This window comes from Vombatus ursinus, unplaced genomic scaffold, assembly GCF_900497805.2.
Source record: "Vombatus ursinus unplaced genomic scaffold, bare-nosed wombat genome assembly UNPS02014735.1, whole genome shotgun sequence".
Classification (NCBI taxonomy): Eukaryota; Metazoa; Chordata; class Mammalia; order Diprotodontia; family Vombatidae; genus Vombatus; species Vombatus ursinus.
Window position 1 is genome coordinate 3377618 of NW_020954513.1, and position 18017 is coordinate 3395634.

General features: G+C 42.3%; 1 protein-coding gene across 1 annotated transcript in view; it reads right to left on the minus strand.

The window, feature by feature from the left end:
- Window positions 1-5176: 5176 nt before the first annotated feature.
- Window positions 5177-18017, minus strand: part of CUL4B (cullin 4B) — a 46008-nt gene continuing 33167 nt past the window's right edge. Inside the window, exons 17-21 of the mRNA XM_027861385.1 lie at window positions 17425-17538; window positions 16512-16617; window positions 11626-11798; window positions 10113-10265; window positions 5177-8379 (exon numbers count right to left, since the gene is read on the minus strand). Of these exons, the coding sequence (XP_027717186.1) occupies window positions 8284-8379; window positions 10113-10265; window positions 11626-11798; window positions 16512-16617; window positions 17425-17538 (642 nt within the window). The 3' untranslated portion in view covers window positions 5177-8283. The remainder of the gene's footprint in view (window positions 8380-10112; window positions 10266-11625; window positions 11799-16511; window positions 16618-17424; window positions 17539-18017) is intronic.

Sequence of the window (18017 nt, forward strand, 5' to 3'; positions counted from 1 at the left end):
CTATGGTCCAGCTACATTGGCCGCCTTCTTGTTCCTGGTACATAAGCTTGCATTTCCTTTCCTCCATTGGAATGTGATACCCCTTGAGGTCAGGGACCATGTTCTTGTCCTTTTTTTGTATCCTTAACACTTCCTACAGTGCCTGGCACATGGTAAATGCTAGTTGAATGACTGTCCAAAGTCACAGTAAGATCACAGAGCTCGAGCTAGAAGGGAGCACAGAGGCCATGTAATATTAATCCCCTCATTATGTAAATAAGGAACTGAGACCCGGAAAACTTAAGGGACTTGTCTAAGGTCACACATATAGTGAATAGCAGAGGTGGAATTCCAAACCAGATCCTCTGACTGGAAATCAAGCCTCAAGTCTCTCCCCTCTCCAATTTCTCCTGCACATAGCTGCCAGAATGCCTAAAGCCCAGGGCTGACCATAGCACTGCTCCAGAAGCCCCAGGGGCTCCCTACTGGCTTCTCCAGGGAAAACCTCTTCTCTTGGGTATTCAAAGCCCTTCACAACCTGGCTCTCACTTACATTGGGAAAAACAAAAGATATCAATACAACTTGAAAAACCCCACAAAAAACAGCAACATTGTGCAATGACCAACTTTGACAGATTTAACTCTTCTCAGCAATGCAAGGATCTAAGACAATCCCAAAAGACTCACGATGGAAAATACTATCCACAGCCAGAGAAAGAACTATGGAGTCTGAATGCAGATGGAAGCATACTACTTTTTTTTTGTTTCTTCTTTCTCATGGTTTTCCCCTTTGGTTCTAATTCTTCTTTACAACATGTCTAATATGGAAATATGTTTAATATGATTGTACATGTATTGCATAGTACATACATTGTACATGTATGTACATAGCCTATATCAGATTGCACGCTGTCTTGGGGAGAGGAGAGCAGAGGAAGGGGGAGAAAATTTAGAACTCAAAATCTTATGGAAGTGAATGTTGAAAACTAAAAATAAACAAATAAATAAAATTTTAAAACACACAAAAAAGGATTCAGGCCAAGCATCACCTTCTATATGAAGCCTTTACTGATCTACCCAACTGCTTTCCCTCTCAAACTGCCTTGGATTTAACTATTTTGCATACACTTGTTTTTATCCTACATACTTCTGTGGACATACTGTCTCTCTTGTTAGAATGTGTTTGTCAGGGTTGGGGACCAATTCATTTCTGTCTTTGAAATCGCCAGAACATAGTAGAGTGTTTAACACCACAGCAAGTGCTTAAAAAATACTTCTTTGCATGAGTGAAATAGAACCAGGAAAGATCAGTGTTGTATGAACCTAGTTCATGACTGAAAACTCTTTTATTCAGCTCTGGAGAGGGGACTGAGCCATAAACCGGGCTATAAATTAAGGATTTGCTCCAGAAAGCGCGTGATGGTTGGGATGGTGCTTCCCCTCTGATTCAGAGCACTGCAGGTATCCTCTGAATATTTTTGACCAGTTTGACTCATGGTGATGAAAAGCTTTTAAAATGGCTACTGAGCCATAACTTGGTGATCTCATCAGCTCCCACAGATCCAATTACAATTTCTATGTAGATAATTATCAGATCAACTTATCTAGCCCTAACCATAATGCCACCATCTTGATACAGACCCTTGTTACCTTAGGCCTACACTCTCCACCTCAAGTCCCTCCCCACTCCAGGCCATCCTCCATTCAGCAGACAAAGTGATCTTCCTAAAGTGCAGGTCTGGTCATGTCACCCTGATATTAAATAAATTCTAGTAGGTCTCTATCATCTCCAGTACCAAATATAAAGAAGGCAACGAGGTGGCACAGTGGATAGACCACTAACCCTGGAGCAAGCAGAACCTGAGTTCAAATCCAACCTCAGACACTAACTGTGTGACCCCAGGCAAGTCACATCACCCTGTTTGCCTCAGTTTCCTCATCTGTAAAATGAGAAGGAAATGGCACACCACCCCAGTATCTCTGCCAAGAAAACCCCTTTTCAGGGCTGCTCATCCACCTTTGGTGTCCACCTGTCACCCAACTCTCACCTGTGACTTCAAGAAGCTATAGCATGTGTAGCAGCCACATGCCAGTAAAACTGTTTTGGCAAACAGTCTAAACCAGGTTGAGTCCTCAAACCTATCAGTGAGTTAGGGGGATGTCTACCCCAAACATGTGAAGATTTGCCCCAGTGTAATGGGCAGATGAGAATTTGATCCAATGACCATGAGGGTGGCTGAAGCAGGCGCTGTGGAGTGCTTAGAGCTTGGTCAGACATCAAAGACCCCAAGGTCATCCACTGCATCCCAGGCCATGACCAGTTGTCCTGACTTTTATTCTGCCACTGGACTTCGATGACTCTGGGAGAGAAAATGAGGCTGACGACTTTGTGCAAGTCTGCCTCGCTTAAATCCAATTCACAAACGAGTCAAGGTATCACCTGTGACATCATTGGTCCACTTGGAAAAGGAAGGATAAACAAGGAAAAAGCAACAACACTGTGGATGAAAGGTCATGTTAGAAGGGACAGCACTAATAGCTAGGGAACTGGGAAAGGCTCCTGAAGAAGGTGATATTGGAGGTGAGTCACGAAGGAAGCCAGGGATTCCTAGAGGCAAGGTGCCTTAGAGCCCCCTAGCCCCCTAGTTTGGCACATATAAGAGCTTAACAGATGCTTGTTGACTTGACTTGACAGAGGTGAGGACAGGAGTACATTCCAGGTTGTGCAAAGTGGTTCCCTACACTAGTGGAATCACTGGCTGGATTCCCATTTCCCTCCCTCCCCCCATTACATTTCTTTTTACCACGTATTAAAGGCTTTTCTAGAAGAATGACATCAATAGAGGCGAATCAACAGGGCACATACCAGAGATACAAAAAAAATTGGAGTTGATAGTTGGTGGATGGCAAGGGATATGAACGATTGAATTGATAGAGACATTTGGCAGCTAGGTGGCCCAGTGGCTAGAGCACTGGGCCTGGAGTCAGGAAGACCCAAGTTCAAATCTGGTCTCAGAAACTCAGTAGATATGTGACTCTGGGTGAGTCACTTAACCTGTTTGCCTTAATCCACTGGAGAAGGAAATGGCAAACCACTCCTGGATCTTTGCCAAGAAAACCCATACAGGGTTATAAAGAGTCGGACACAACTAAATGATTCAACAACAACAAGAAACATAAACATCGCTAGTGACTTCCCAGCTACTGGAAATCTAGTTGTTTTGAGAGCCCGAAAGAAGAATAGGCAGGTCAGAGACCTGTGGTGTTCAGTGGTCCATATTATGAGTGGAAAGATGAATTCAAATTTGACCTATGTTTGCCCCCGAGGATGTCAAGATGAAAAATGATATGGTCCCTGCTGTCAAGGGTCTCATAGTCTACTAAAGGAGATGTGCTATGTACATGATACAAAGAACAGTGTGATAGGAGCAGAGGAGAGAGCCAAAGTGCTCTGGGAAAATTTGATCAAGAGGGCCCTTTGGTTGAAGAGAAAAGCCTTCCCAGAAGCAGCAGCTGAGCTAGTCTGTGAAGGAAGAGGTAGGCAGGAGGAAAGGGTGATTGTCGTCTCCGAATGGTACCCAAATTCATGGGCTCATACATGTAGAATTAGGAGGGACTTCAGAGGTCATCTAAAGGGATGGGGAACCTGCAGCCTCGAGGCCATACGTGGCCCTCTAGGTCCTCAAGTGCGGCCCTTCCTTTAAAGCCCAACTCACTTGGCATCTCTTCAAATAAACTCCTACAGACCCTCACTTTGGTAACCCACCCCCCCAATAAAGCACACAGCACTTCATTCTGTCCCTCGTGCACTTATATATTATGGTTATTTATGTTTCTATCTTATTCCACTAGACACTCCTTCCCTCCCCAGGATTATGTCTGTTAAACTTTCTATCATACCATTACACAATGCTTTACACATACTAGGTGCTTAATTTGAATCAAATTTGTTGATGCAAAAAAAAAAAGTAAAAATAACCTGATTACAGCCTCTGGAAGAAGGGAGATCCTTAATAGGGGATTTATGGTCAAACACAGGTAAGAGGCCTATGGGATGAGAAAGGCTTGCAATGAATAGCTCCTTATCAGTGGAATTCAAAAGCCCATGAAATCACTCGATATCAAAGTTATTCCTTGTTTGAATGTCACAATGGCAAACTCAGACGCTTCTGATTCCTAAGGCCAGTTGGTCATTAAGTCAGATGGCAGCACACACTGACATGGGCAACACACTTTGACTTTGTACTTGATATTGGAATTCTGCTTCAGTCAGCCCCTTGGCATTTCTTCACAAAGTGATAAAGACAAAATTCTGAAAGACTCTGCCAACTTGACAGACCCAACTGCCCTTGGCCTTTTAGGATAGAAGCCCAACCATGTGAGTGTCAGTCTAGGAAAACCTACCACTGCTTTGGCTTTGTAGGACTTTAAAAGGCAGCCAGCGCTAGACGGACATCTTATTGTAGTGTTAACCATGAAGGACATTGTGGATGCCAACCCAGTAGTCTCCACATGCCTTCTCTGACACCTGCTGTGTGTCACACTTAGTGGCCCCCTAACCCTGGGCAAATCACTCTCTCAGTGCTCCCAGACAACTTTTAGTGGCCACCCATCCACATGGATGGAAGGAGTTTCTTCATCCACAGTTCAATTTCACTAGTAAATCAACAGATTTGGTGTTTAAAACAAAAATTGGTCATTTTGAAAAGCTGCTAGATTACTAGTTACCTTAAGGATCTTTAAAAAATACTATTCGTTGTGTGTTCATTTAGCAAAAACCAGGATGCTGAAGTACTCGGACACTTTCACTGCTTAACAAGAATAACTATCAACAGTGTTATATTCTGTGCTTTCAGGTTGGCAAAACACTTTTTGCTCAATGATTCAGCAAAACATAAGCTCCCTGAAGGCAGGGACTGATTCATTTGGGGTCTTTTAAACCCAGTGTCTAACACAGAACCTTGGCACACATTAGCTGTTTCTCGAATTGAACAACACTGGGAAAATAGCAGTATATTATGCCCATTTCATGGATGGGGAAGCTGAGCCTCTGCTGTCCTTCCCCACAGGCTAGAGTATTTTTGAAGTCCTTGGTGTCTGCACTAAATTCTTTGAGCATTTGACATATTACAGTGATGAAGAACTAGCATGCAAGGTGAAGAAAATAAAAAGGCATTTTAAACACACAGACGAGTGGCTTAATCAACACGAAACTTTTTAATAAAGAACACAAAATACCCAAAGACTCACTCTTTGAAAGGACACGTATTTACATTATTTACCAACTTCGGAAAGCCTCAGTACCCACTGTGAAACTGTTAGGAAACACGGCAAAGATTTCATGTGTGCTTAAGGGTAAAAGCAAGTCACGAGCCCTTTAAGGACTCTGCAGTGAAAGAGCACGTTCCCGTATTCTATCAGCCAAGCTTTGCAAAGGCTTCCTAGGCTAGTTCCACCCCCTCCCCACATGCATCCTTCAGATACAACTCATGCAGAGTTGTTCTACAAAAGCCTATTCCATTTGGGATGGAATGCTGCTGGACTCTTGCAACTTAAAACCGATCAAAATAACATTGAACAAAGTGTCCAATTAGATGCTTCCGGATGGACAGGTGACATCTCAGTTTAATGTTAAACAAATGTTGATAGTCAAGGGATGAAAAAAAAAAATCACAAGGACCAGCAGAATATAAATGAAAAACCGCACCGAGCTATGAAGCTCCCTCATTTGCTATAGTCTTGTTTTCTCATGAATAATGGGCTTTGGCACGTCCATGTAAACCAGTGAACAGAACATATTTATCACATTTCTGCAAATGATTATTCAAGAGTGGTCATTTTTTTTTCCTTAACTATCCAAAATTGATTTGAATAAAAAGTGAAAGGCAAAGTTTATGGGGGTGTGTGTGTGTGTATATATATATATTTTTAAAATCTTTAACCTACAGATAAATAGAATAAAATGTAATTTCTTATGAAGTCGGCTGCTGTGAATTGCATGCAAGAGGTATTCTCTTTGTAATCTATGGCTAGATGCTGACATAGACGTGTCAGTTGTGGAGCTGGCCTGGGTGCCCTGAGACTGGCATAACCACAGCCTGGCTTGAGGATCTCCTGAAGGAGATTGCTATGACATAAGGACTGATGCCCAAGCTACAAGAACTTCAGAAGAACCAGGCAAGACACACAGGATACGAGGAAGATAATGATGGAAAAGTCATCTTCTCGTCTCCAGAGACCTAGCTTGGTTTTGCTGGGGTATGCTTTGTTTGCTGACCTGACAAGCCATGAAACTCCACCTCTCATTTGAGAAGGGCACATGGCAAGATCAGAAAGCCCAATTTGGACCTTCATAGGGTTTACCCTTTAAACAGGTCTATGGTGGCAAATTATAAAACTCTTTAAAGCAGGGAATTTTGAAGCCAATACTCAATTATTTTAAGGATCCCTTTTTCAGAAACTTTTTAATAAAAATTTTTATTGGAGAAAAATAGGGACAGAGCTTACCCAACTCAGAAAGAACAGCTTACTAAAAGAAAATCCTTTATAATTTACAAAGATTTTTCAATTTTCATTAATTGTTTCTCCTGATTCTTTCTATTTGAGTAACTGCTCTTGTTTCAATTGATGCAGCCTCCAGTTTTATAAGGGTGGTAAGCATGGAGCGGGGGAGAAGAATATCTTCGAGGAAGGGACCTACCTACCTTCCTAATGGTGGGTGGAGTGGTAAGGCTCGGGCAAGGCCAAGCCCACCTGGGAGGGTGATAATTCATGGCAATTTCCTTGTCGGATAAGCACTGGGCAAGAAAGGAGAGAAGGAGCTGACATCTAGGATACTGAAAAGCTGAGGCTTAAGAAAGGGTTGGGAAGGCCTGTCAAGGCAATCTCTTGTTAAGATAACCACATTCACACAAAAAGGTGCCAGAAGAGAAGAGCATTTCCCAGAGCTGGCTACAGAAGACCACTAACGAGGATGGGCTTAAGGAAATTTAATTGGCAAACAGAAAAGGCAAAGGCTCCTTGGCTGAAGGTGAGGATTAACATCTTCCCTTCCTTGTGGCTTCAAAATGGTGGTGACATGGGTGCAATGTTCCAAAATATTATGCTAGTTTGGGGTTTTTAAATGTCACTTATTTCTTGCTTGCACTGCAAGATGGATCTGATGCATTGTGGGCTATAGCATAAATCTTACCAACGTACATGTGCACAGTGGGAGAAAAGCAGCCTTTTTATTCTCCAGACTCCTCCCAAATTGGAAAGCTCAATCGTCTTGCTACTCTTTTCTGTGGTCAGTCATTCCAGCCTGGGACATTCTCTTGCACAGTGGGTGGCATCTGTGTTGTAACTGTGTGTCAACTCTTTACATTGCAAGTGATTTTGAGAGGCAGAGAGGGACCAGCATGTCCTCTCCTTCAAAATCCCCAGATTCTGAAGGATTTTCTATTCTAGGACTTTTCAAGGAATTAGAATAAGGATGGGAGTAAATAAGTTCGCCTTCAAATGGAAAAGAAATCTGGGATGCTTGCAGAAACCTTAGCCCAGAAAAGAGGCCATCGCTGTGCTAGGAGGGTGAGCACAGCTGGGTGAGGGGCAAATGTCACTTGCAGCTTCACGGGGGCTTGTTTTCACAAAACAGTGTGATTCTTGCTTCACCTGCTCGATATTTAAGGAGCAGCTGCTCCAAAACCTTAAAGATGGTTTTTTTTTTATGCGTAAGATTTGTTTTAAAAACATCCTTTCAGTGAACTAGAACATTATGAAGCAAGTGTCAATACACTTGACCACTTAGTTCTCTTTGCAAGGGAAAGCACAAAACATGGGTGAATAACCAAAGCTCAGGGTGGTTTTTCTATGTGATAAATCCATCCAGGATTCTGTACGGTATGTCACATTTGCATGCACTTCAGGCATCCTGGGTAAAGCCTCCTGTATAACAACTCGAATACTGCCTCCTAGTCATAGTGCATAAAGGAATCCACACTCCCCACCCCCCACCCCCCCAACCAACCACAGGGACCCTTCACAGACCCCACATCAAGGGAAGCATGAAAGATCAAATTGTTCAGAATTTTGTTGCCATCAACTAAACATGCAAAGAGTTCAACAGCATTCTTCTTAAATGTAAACCGTGCTCTTAAATGGGCATTATCAACCACTGAAAAAGTCCATTTTACTATGCTTTTCCATGAAATGGCTTTCACTCGTTGAGTCATCGGTAGTAGAAAAGAAGTCAATTAATTGGAACAGGCTAGTTTATCCACTGGCAACTGTGTATGATATAGCAAGTGCTCAAAGGCGAACGTTTTAGGCAATGTAGTTGTACTGGTTGGGATTCTCTTTGTCTCTTTCCATGTAGTCCCTGTCAATTAAGGATTCTATTCTCTTCTTGAGATCAGCAGGCTGGAAAAGAAGGCAAAGGAAAGACTGAAGGAGAGGCCTCAGCTGAGCTCCGAACCCCCTCCCCTCAGAAGCCCAGGCTGCAGGTGAGCTACCTTCCATTCGGTACTGGGCACTCTCCAAGTCACAGGGACTTGTTGAACTATACCAAAGAATAAATAAAATAGGAGGGGAAATCCGTTACCATGTCTTTTAGGGACACAGCCATGCCACAGTATATTTCCAATATTTTGTTTCCTTCATTTTCAAATAAGCAGAAGTAGTAATAGTAGAAGAGGGTCTGGCTGCATCAGAGATACAGTAGGAGTGAGGCCTCTGCCCTCACCTCTATTTGCTTCTGTATCTTGACCTATATTATGCAGGAGTGCTATGTACCCTCTCTGCACTGGCATCATTCAGAACTTCCTGCTCCTTCTAGTCTTCATACTATTTACAGGGGACATTTCAGAGCTGAGCACTCCTGAATGCTTCGATAACGAAGGATTCAGATATAAAGTTAGAATAGAACTTATTCAGTACATTTCTCTCAGCATTCTTAAAGAACCACAGAAAGTCAGAGCTGGAAAGGACCTCGGGGGCCAACTAGCTCAACCCCTATCTCTGAAAATGCTTTGAGATCTCCAGTGAGGTGGAACCCATTCATTGCCTACCAACTGGCCCATTCCCTCTGCGGTCACCTCTCATTGTAAGAGGTAAGAGCTTTTTTTTGCATTTATACAGTTTTCAGGAAGTTAAGGATACTGACTTCCTGTAGATAGTTGGACATTACTATACTTCTCTTTAGGTAAGAGCCACATACTTTTTTTCCCCTGAAAAATTTGCGAGTTGAATTTTAAAATAATAATAATGATAACAATGCATTTTAAACATGTGACCAGGGGAGTCGACCATTTAAAGGACTATTTTGGCAAAGTGAAAAAGTCCTTTCATATTAACCATCTCCTGCATCCCCTGCCCCTAAAAAAGGATCAGTCCAACTCTCTGCATTGCCAACGTCTCTTAAAGCAAGGCAGACATCAGAATTCAGGAGTCCTGTATAGGATGTGAATAAGCATTTCTGTCGGCCACTACCCACTGATTCAGAACATTTCCGAGTGGGATGCTCCCTGAAGGCAGGCACTGTTTTGCTTTCACACCTCACACAAAAGAGAGGTTTAATAAATATTCATCAGCTTGGTTTTGTTGAAGCAAATTGAACAATAGCAAAATTGCTAATCCTATAATTTACCAGAATTACACTCTGCTATTTCAAGGCATATCATTGGGTGATGGTTAGGGTAGCTAGCTGCTCTGGCTCTGTAGGTGATTTTTTTCTCAGCTCATAGCTGGATAGGTTTAGTTACTGGGCATCCTATCAACAACATCAATTCTAACTTCCTTACAATACAGATGTTGAGAGCTGATTTTATGGACTTACAGGTGACATAGTGAAAATACAAAGGAGATGATTTGAGAAGAATCAACTTGAAAATTTTCTACAAAATCTGAAAGGTACCCTTGAGCCGTAAGGGCCTTTTAATAAACTGTTCTTCCCTTCAAACCTGTCTTTTAAAAGAGTGTTGTTATCTAATAATGCCATCAGAACCTAAAAACCAACCTAAGGGATCAATGGGAAATCAAACCCTTTTTTTTTCTCCAAAAGAAAAAAGGCCAAGACTCAAATGATGACACTCCTTCCACCCCCTTTTAAACTAGGAGTAGTTTCTGCAAGCAGAGGCAGGGGCTTGATCACTCACCTTAACCGGGAACTTCAGCTGGTTATATACTTCAGAAACCAGCAGATTGTGGCCAAGGGCCTTTCTCATCTTCATGATTCTCACAATTGCAGCATCAATTTGATACTGTCGATCCTGAAAGACCCTTTCTGTAGTGCTTGCTTGTTCCTCTACCTGGGAGGTCGGGGGAAAAAAAAAAGAAGTTTGAAGTATTATTATCAAAACTCAACTGTTCCTGAGCTGCCTACCAAATGTTCACATTTGACAGACATGGTATATGATTACTCTTTAAATCATCTAGGACTTCTCTAAAGGAACCTTTATAAAGCAAAAGGCATTGCTGTCTGTCCAATGGATTGGGCCTTGGATTTGGATTGACTCCAAATTGGACTTGACGTTGCATTTTTCCCATTGGCTGTGGGTTTGGCACTGAATCTCTCAAAAGCATTGGGCTTCTCAGCTATAAAGTGAGAAAAGTACAAGTACTTCCACAAACTACACCTCAACAGGCTGTGGTGAAGAAAGCACTTTATAAACCGTGCCACATTGGAGCTCGGGGCACAGGGTGAGAATGGAAAGGGGACCTGCAGATCAATCTAAATTGGGTCTCCTGTCCCCCCACCACTGTAAAGGCAGAATAGGAGATCTAGAAATGGCCACATAAATAGCCCAATTGTGCACTCCAATGCTTGGATTCCAAATCCTGGGCCCCATCAGCACAGCAGGTCAATTGCCTCATCAAATCAAACCAAATGAAGGGGGAGAAAAAGTCTCTGCTCTTTTCCAAGTTCTGCCCCCTCCCACCAAATGAAGAAGTGTTAACTCTCATTCTCGGAGCTGTTTTGTCCAATGTTGGAAATGGACTCGTGCTAACACGCCCATGGGCTTTTACTGACTATAGCATTTGTCTGGGAGATGGCAGGGCCTAAGGGTGGGGTTCCCCCCCCCAACTGGGTAAAGGTGAGTCATCTGGCTATGGTTTGCACCGGTGATCTTTGTGTCAGGAACACCCTTCTTAGACCCTCATCTGTGCACAAACTCACTGTAGCATTCCAGACTTAGATTTGGAAGGACCAAGAGCTGTCAGTACTTAGATCGGTTTGATAACTAAACATTTTACAGACAGAGCCTGTGCTGAGGAGTACAAAGTTTCCAGGAGAGCTCCAGAAAGGATAAAATGAAGACAGAACATTTCCAAGATGTGTCATATATCCCAACATCCATATCCGCAGGAACCCTTTTGGAGACAATGCTTGCCTAATCCCAAAGACAGCAATTTAAGTAGAAAATTGACATTCTAAACTAAAAGCTTCTGAGAGTTCCAAATTGATGCTATGATCACAACTTTTTCTTTGTACACAAAGATGATCACAACTGAAGCTCATCTAACTTGGGAGATTTTTCCTCAAAGTACTCCTCACTCTAACAGATCAAGCAAGACACGATCTCAGTAAAAGAGTAGTAGGACAGAGAGTTCATCTTAAAAGCATCAAGGAGAGGCAAGAGACATTACAAAACAGAGAAAAGAAAATACCGTTTCTTTCATCTGGATTTGATTGATTTTTATCCTGAAGAGCTTGTGTCTGAAGTCATCATTGCAAGTAAATTTATCACCATCTTCCACGTCTTTGCCCTTTGGATTTTTAGCCAGAACTCTAGCTTTGCCACAGGCTAATGACTGCAGTGTTCTCCTTAATTCTCCATCCTCTGAAGAAGAAACAATGGCTTAGGATGTAGGTCCTTTGCTCCCAGACACAAACAAGTACGAGAAATTTTTTAAAAGGGGCCGGGGGGGACGTTTCCTAAGGCCATTTTCTTCCACCTCACATACCCTCTACCGCAACTCCCAGTCTTCCCTTGCAACAAAGGTCAAAATGAAACAAAACAAAAAACCAGTTCTGCAAAATCACCCCAGATATTGGCGCTATCTGGTGGGCACAATAGGCCACACCCAGAGTTCCCCCGCATCTCCAACCAAAAGGAGAACAACGTTTAATTTGGGATCTGGCTCCTGTCCCCATCCCTCCACTAGGGATGTTGTGCAGAAAACCCTGAATATGGAATCAGAAAAGAGCTCAATTTAAATTCTGACTCTGACACTTACTAGCTGTTGGATGGACCAAGGGCACATTACTTAAAACGGGTTAATCTGAACAAGAGGGATAAGAATACTCTCACTACTTACCTCACAGGGTTGTTGCAAGGAAAGCAGTTTCTAAACCTTAAAGCACTACAGAAATGAATTATGATTATTACTGCAATTGCTCTTGGATGTTATCAAATGATGTCCTCTTTGGGCATAGCCAACGAAGGGCCTGTTCTTAAGTCTTCCTCCTGTTCTCGTGGCTTCAGTGAATAGCTCAGTGTAGATGACTGTCAAATCAACAGTTCACATCCTAACTTCTGAGAGAAATCATCTGTCTACAACTTGCTAACCTGCTGTCTCCTGCCTCATTTCTCTGCAATCTGTTTTTGGCCTCCTTCTTGTGATGGCTAGCCATTCCCCCTCTCTCCGGTGATGACCAGGCCTTCTACCCCTCCCTGCTACTCCAGCCTCCCCTCTCCTCCCCTCTCTTTGCAGTCTACACCTCACAGTCAACCCATTTAACTAGACGTTGTCCTCAACCTTTGAATCTGGTCTCCCTATCTTCCTACTGATCACACCGTACCAAAAGCCAACCCTAGGTTAACCCTACCATCTCAGCTCTTACTCAAAGGCTGCTAAGTACTATGAGAGGAAATGGCAACTGAGATGACCAGGTCCACTACAAATTTACCTTTTCTAATCTCAGCTGGTCTTAATTGATGCAAGGTAATCTTTCTATTTTTCCCCTCACTGAAAAAGGCTACTCTAAACCTCTTCTCAAGTCTCACTCTCAGGTGAAGAGCTCTCTCAGCTAATTGTGGGGGGGGGGGAACCTATCCATTTCCTATTTTCCACTTCAAGCTCCTCTCATCATTCCTCCATTCCCTCCTCACTTATTTCAGGCTCTGGGAGCCTCTTCTTGTCAAGGATGGCCTTTCCACTTAAACCCCAATTCCATCCCCTCTCTCCCCTCCTCTGGCAATCTAGTCCTTCAATCACTCCCTCACTAGCTTTCTTATCTCCTTCTCCTGGTTCCTTTGCTGCAGCCTGGAAACACACATCACAATATAAGATTATTTCTCATTGTCTCTGTATGTACACTTAGTGCCTTGCACTGAGCCACTTGAACTGAATCTTGCCCAGTACCACCAAATTCTATCCTCCAGCCCTGTTTCCAATGACCTTAACCTGTTCCTTCTTCTTTTACAATTCTATCACAATCTGTCAACAAGCACTGAGTTGTCTTCCTTCATTAGTTCTACAGCATCTGCACACATACACTCCGGTACAGACCCTCGTCACTTAAGACCTGAAAACAGTAGGTTCGTGTCTCTGACTCTTCTCTTCTCCTCAGTGAAACTAATTTGCCATCTTTTTGTTTCAAAGTGTTGGCATTTCAAATGCCAAATGCCTACTATAGCAAGTCAAAACATTCCCTTGCTTATCTATCTACTTAACCAACACTACTGCTCAACTACAGACAGCCTAGCCATAAAGGTGGCCCAACCAACTCTTGGACATGAACAAAATCTCCTCCCTGCTTTGATTGGTGCCTTCCAGGAGCAAATCCTCAGGTCAAATCAGCAGCTGGCCAAGGAGCACACCCGGATTAGATTTGGGTCATTTGGCCTTGCAGTACCTTGAAGACAGGTGCATCTTACAGACCACATCTGATGCAGAGGATTCTACCAAGAACATTATAAGATCCTTCAATAACAGAAAATGAAATGGAACATATCTCAACTGTTAAGGAATACATGGTGACTAATGTGGCACTAAGAATCAGCTTCTATATACAGTCAAGTCTGATCATTTGCTTCAAAGATCAAAATTAATACCAGATTAGATGATACCCAAATGAGGCGATTCAAAACAAGAGAAGACCCTTACAAATCAAAATAGTCAATAAAAGCATAATTTGTGATAAAAAACTGAAAATAAAAGATGTGCCTAACAAATGGGGAACAAACTATAGTCTACGTTGTAAGCAATGACAAATGTGAAGAAATCCAAGAATCACGTGAAAATGTACACATGTGGAGTGATGGAGAGTAAAGAAAGGAGCACCCCAACTAGCACAATGTGAATGGAGTGTTGCTTTGTTTAGAGCAGACTTGTGATTTCACTGGTATGGAGAACTCCCAGCCAAGTGAAGAAATTCCTTCTACTGATATAGACCAGCCCCTGCAGGACAACACCAACAGGCAACAAAAATAAGACAATGCAGGGGCCATCCTATCAGCGTCACAATGCATTTCTTCTTGCTTTTTGTTAACAAGTGAGGAATGATGAAACTGCTATGCACTATCAGTCACAGCCACACCAATTACGTGGTTTTCCTTACATGTTTTCAGGGAATAAAATTGGGGTTGAGGGAATGGTGTGATTTGGGTATTCATTGGGAGGTGTCTGTTGTATCAAAACAAGATATATTAACACTGAATTAGAAAGATAATGATGAGAAGAAAACGCATGCAATTACACCAGTTCCAACACAAGCTTTTTAAACAAGCTGTTGACTCTGAAAAATAGACAAAAGTACTGAGACTGACATTTAGAGAAGTTTAAATGATGTAAAATAACTGTCACGAAGAGGAGGACAAAAGAGCCCAGAAAGTGCCCCAGCCAACAAACACTGGAAAGTAAAAGCTCCTCTGCAAAACGTGACGAAGGAAAATTGCAAACTACAAACAGCACCTCTGTACAAAGCTGCAAGATGCAGTTAGCCAACCCTAAGACCCAACTAAGCCAAATCAGCTCAAGAACACTCATGAACCAGAGCAAAAGGAGCAAAACAAATAGCCCCAAAATGGGACAGATCAGCCAATGTTTCTATAGTGATTTATTCTCATCGCTGATGACAGTGAAAGGACATCTGAATTCTCGAACACTACAGTACTCAACAGGCTATGTGAGAAAGCAGAAATGACACACAACAAAATCAAGCTGAGAAAAGCAGCTGGAATGAACCAAATATGTAAAGAGAAAAAAAATATGTAAAGAAATCCAAGATAGAGATGACAAAACTCGAAAGGGATCAAAATTTCACCCTCTTCCTTCCAAAAGAATGGAAAAGTTTACAGATGATGTCATTACCTCCAAGAAAGAGAACGGAGAAATCAGCAACTAGTGACTAGCAGCTTACTTTTCCATCTCTAATAACCTCGGAGGATAGGCCTTGCACATCTCTTGGGTATCTTTAAGATAAACAGGGTAAATAGGAACAAACCTGCTTCACAGACAGTTCTTTGTAGACATGTCTTCAGGGTCACAGACTTAACCAAGGTGGAGAGAACCTAAGATCCCACTTTGTTATGTATCCTTCAAGTCTCCCATCCAATAACCATAAATCACACTAAATTCCTTGACAGATAACAAGCACTGAGATAACCTTGTTCCAGAATTCCCTAGTTAGCAACGCTAAGAGGCCCAAACAGGGAGACACATTTATCACAGGTCTTCTCACCACTGTCATAAGAGATGACTTGTACAAAGTTCAAGTGAAAGACGAATTTCCTTTAGATTGTGAGGGCTTCCATATCTTATCTGCACAGGACACTTTGCTGACTACACTGAGCCCTGAAAAACAGTGATGCCTCCTCACTAGCCATGGCCACCACACAGTGTGAAAAAAACAAATGAAGAATGACATGCATTTGGATGGGACCCAGAACTGAAGAGAATGAGAAGAGCAGGCAAGATGGCATTTGAGAAAATGTGGAGTGCCTTCCATGATCTCAGGCTGCTTCCTACTACAAAAGCCCATCTTCTCAATGCTAAACATACTCCCATTTACTGTTATATGACTTCTGCAAATCATACAGCACCAGTCTCAGAAGAACTAAACTTAGTGGAGATGCAAAGGACAATGTAGAGCCACCTTACTCTCCTGCAGTCTACTCATACCAAAATGACGTGCGTGACAAGAGGTATAAAACATATTATCAAAGACATGGATGAGAGGAAAAGGAGGTGGGGCCAGTCAGGCAAAAAAGGGTGAAGACAGCAGATTATCCAGTTGTGGCACTGGGAGCCACAACATACTCAACACCCAAGAGGAACGCCTATCAGGCCTTGATTCGCTTCTCCATGAAGGATTTCTGGAAGAACACAGACAGGAACATGAGAACAGCTGGTTGTTATCTGTACTGTGGTATGAGTACCACTGGTGAGATCACAAATCCATCGAAGGATACCTGCTGTGCTTAGAAGCAATATCACATGTAACTGTTCTGAAATCACCGTTCTCTCTGCCTCAGAAACTCTTGAGGGCAGCCAGGCCCTACAGTATTGTACTGAGTATTAACTTGACAGTTGACGAATTCAATACAAACCTATTCCTGTAGCTTGCTTGATGTCTTCCAAACTGAATTCTTCACCTTCATTAAACATTAGCAGCACCAGAGTTTGGAAAAGAGACACCTGGAGTTCCTTTTTCCCCTGTTGAATAAAGACAATGGTTAAACATTACTATGAGACGCAGCATGGCCTAGTGAACAGAGGGCTAAGGGGACCTGGGTTCAAGTTCTGCCTCTGACACATATGAGGTGTGTGACCCTGGGCCAAGTCTTTTAATTTTTCAGTGCCCCAAGCAACAACTCTTGAAAAACTTCAGTTACAGACATTTGCTGACCTGCACCAGTGGAGGGAGTTTGCTACACAGATGAAATTGGTCTAGAACAACAAAAACCCCACATTATTATAAATTCATTCACATTTAAGAATAAATCAAATTGCTAATTTTTTTATAAGTATTTTTCAAGTGCCTGATTTTGGTGGGTTTAAGTGGTAACATGGCAGGTGCAGGGAGAAAGGATCCCCACTTAAGGTCCCTTCTAACTTCAAAATTCAAATTAAACAAATGGAAAGGGGCTGTGTACTTCTCATCTTCCAGTCTATTGATCAAGCAACAGCAAAGAAAAAAGCTCCCTTTAGCATTAAATAGTCTTGTGGACTCTGTCCCACCTCTGCAGCTCCCCCATATCCCACCATGTGGATTCTGCCCCAATGGGCAGAGGCAATGTTTTTGTTTCTGCAGCAAGTTATTACAGATCACTTTCTACAAAAGGCCCCCTAAAGAGTAAAAACCTGCCAAGGCTAGAGTGAAAAGGCATCACCACCCCATGGAGCTATTTCGGATAAATGGACAAAAAAGAAAAGGGTTTTTTTTTTTAATGCTCCTAGCAAGAAGAATGATTAAGTAGACATGAGGAAGAGTCAAAACAAACTCTGAGAGCAAACACTTGCCTCTTTAAATTCTGCTTTTAGTACACAATGTCCTAGAGTTGATTGCCACTGAAGCTTCCTCCCACTGTGTTTACCCAAGTAAAAAGTCTTGAAAATCTCCTGAAGTCTTACCATCTAATGAAAAAAAAAAAAAACCAAAAAAACCAAACAAACAACTTTTAATTAAGGCCTGTCTTCAAATACTACATTTACCATTCTTTAAAATATATAACTGAAAGTTACATTGTGTGTATGTATGTCTACCATTAGAAGAACATGAACTTTGAGATGTTTTCTAAGCAATGATGGAACATTATCCAATCTAGCTACCACCATGACACACCTTTGTGAACCAGCTGCCTGGAAATGGGTGCACGGCTCGGGAAGGGAATAATCTGGGAGTAAGGAACACAAGCCTAAAAGGGACTAGACACACAACTGACCTCATCAACTATACTCCAAAGAAATGAACTAAGCAAAAACACATTAACATGATATCATCAGAGTACACAGCTTGTATTTGGTGCCCATGTCTCTAAGGAAAAACAAGAAATCTTACAGCTATAGCTACACACACACACACACACACACACACACACACACACACACACACA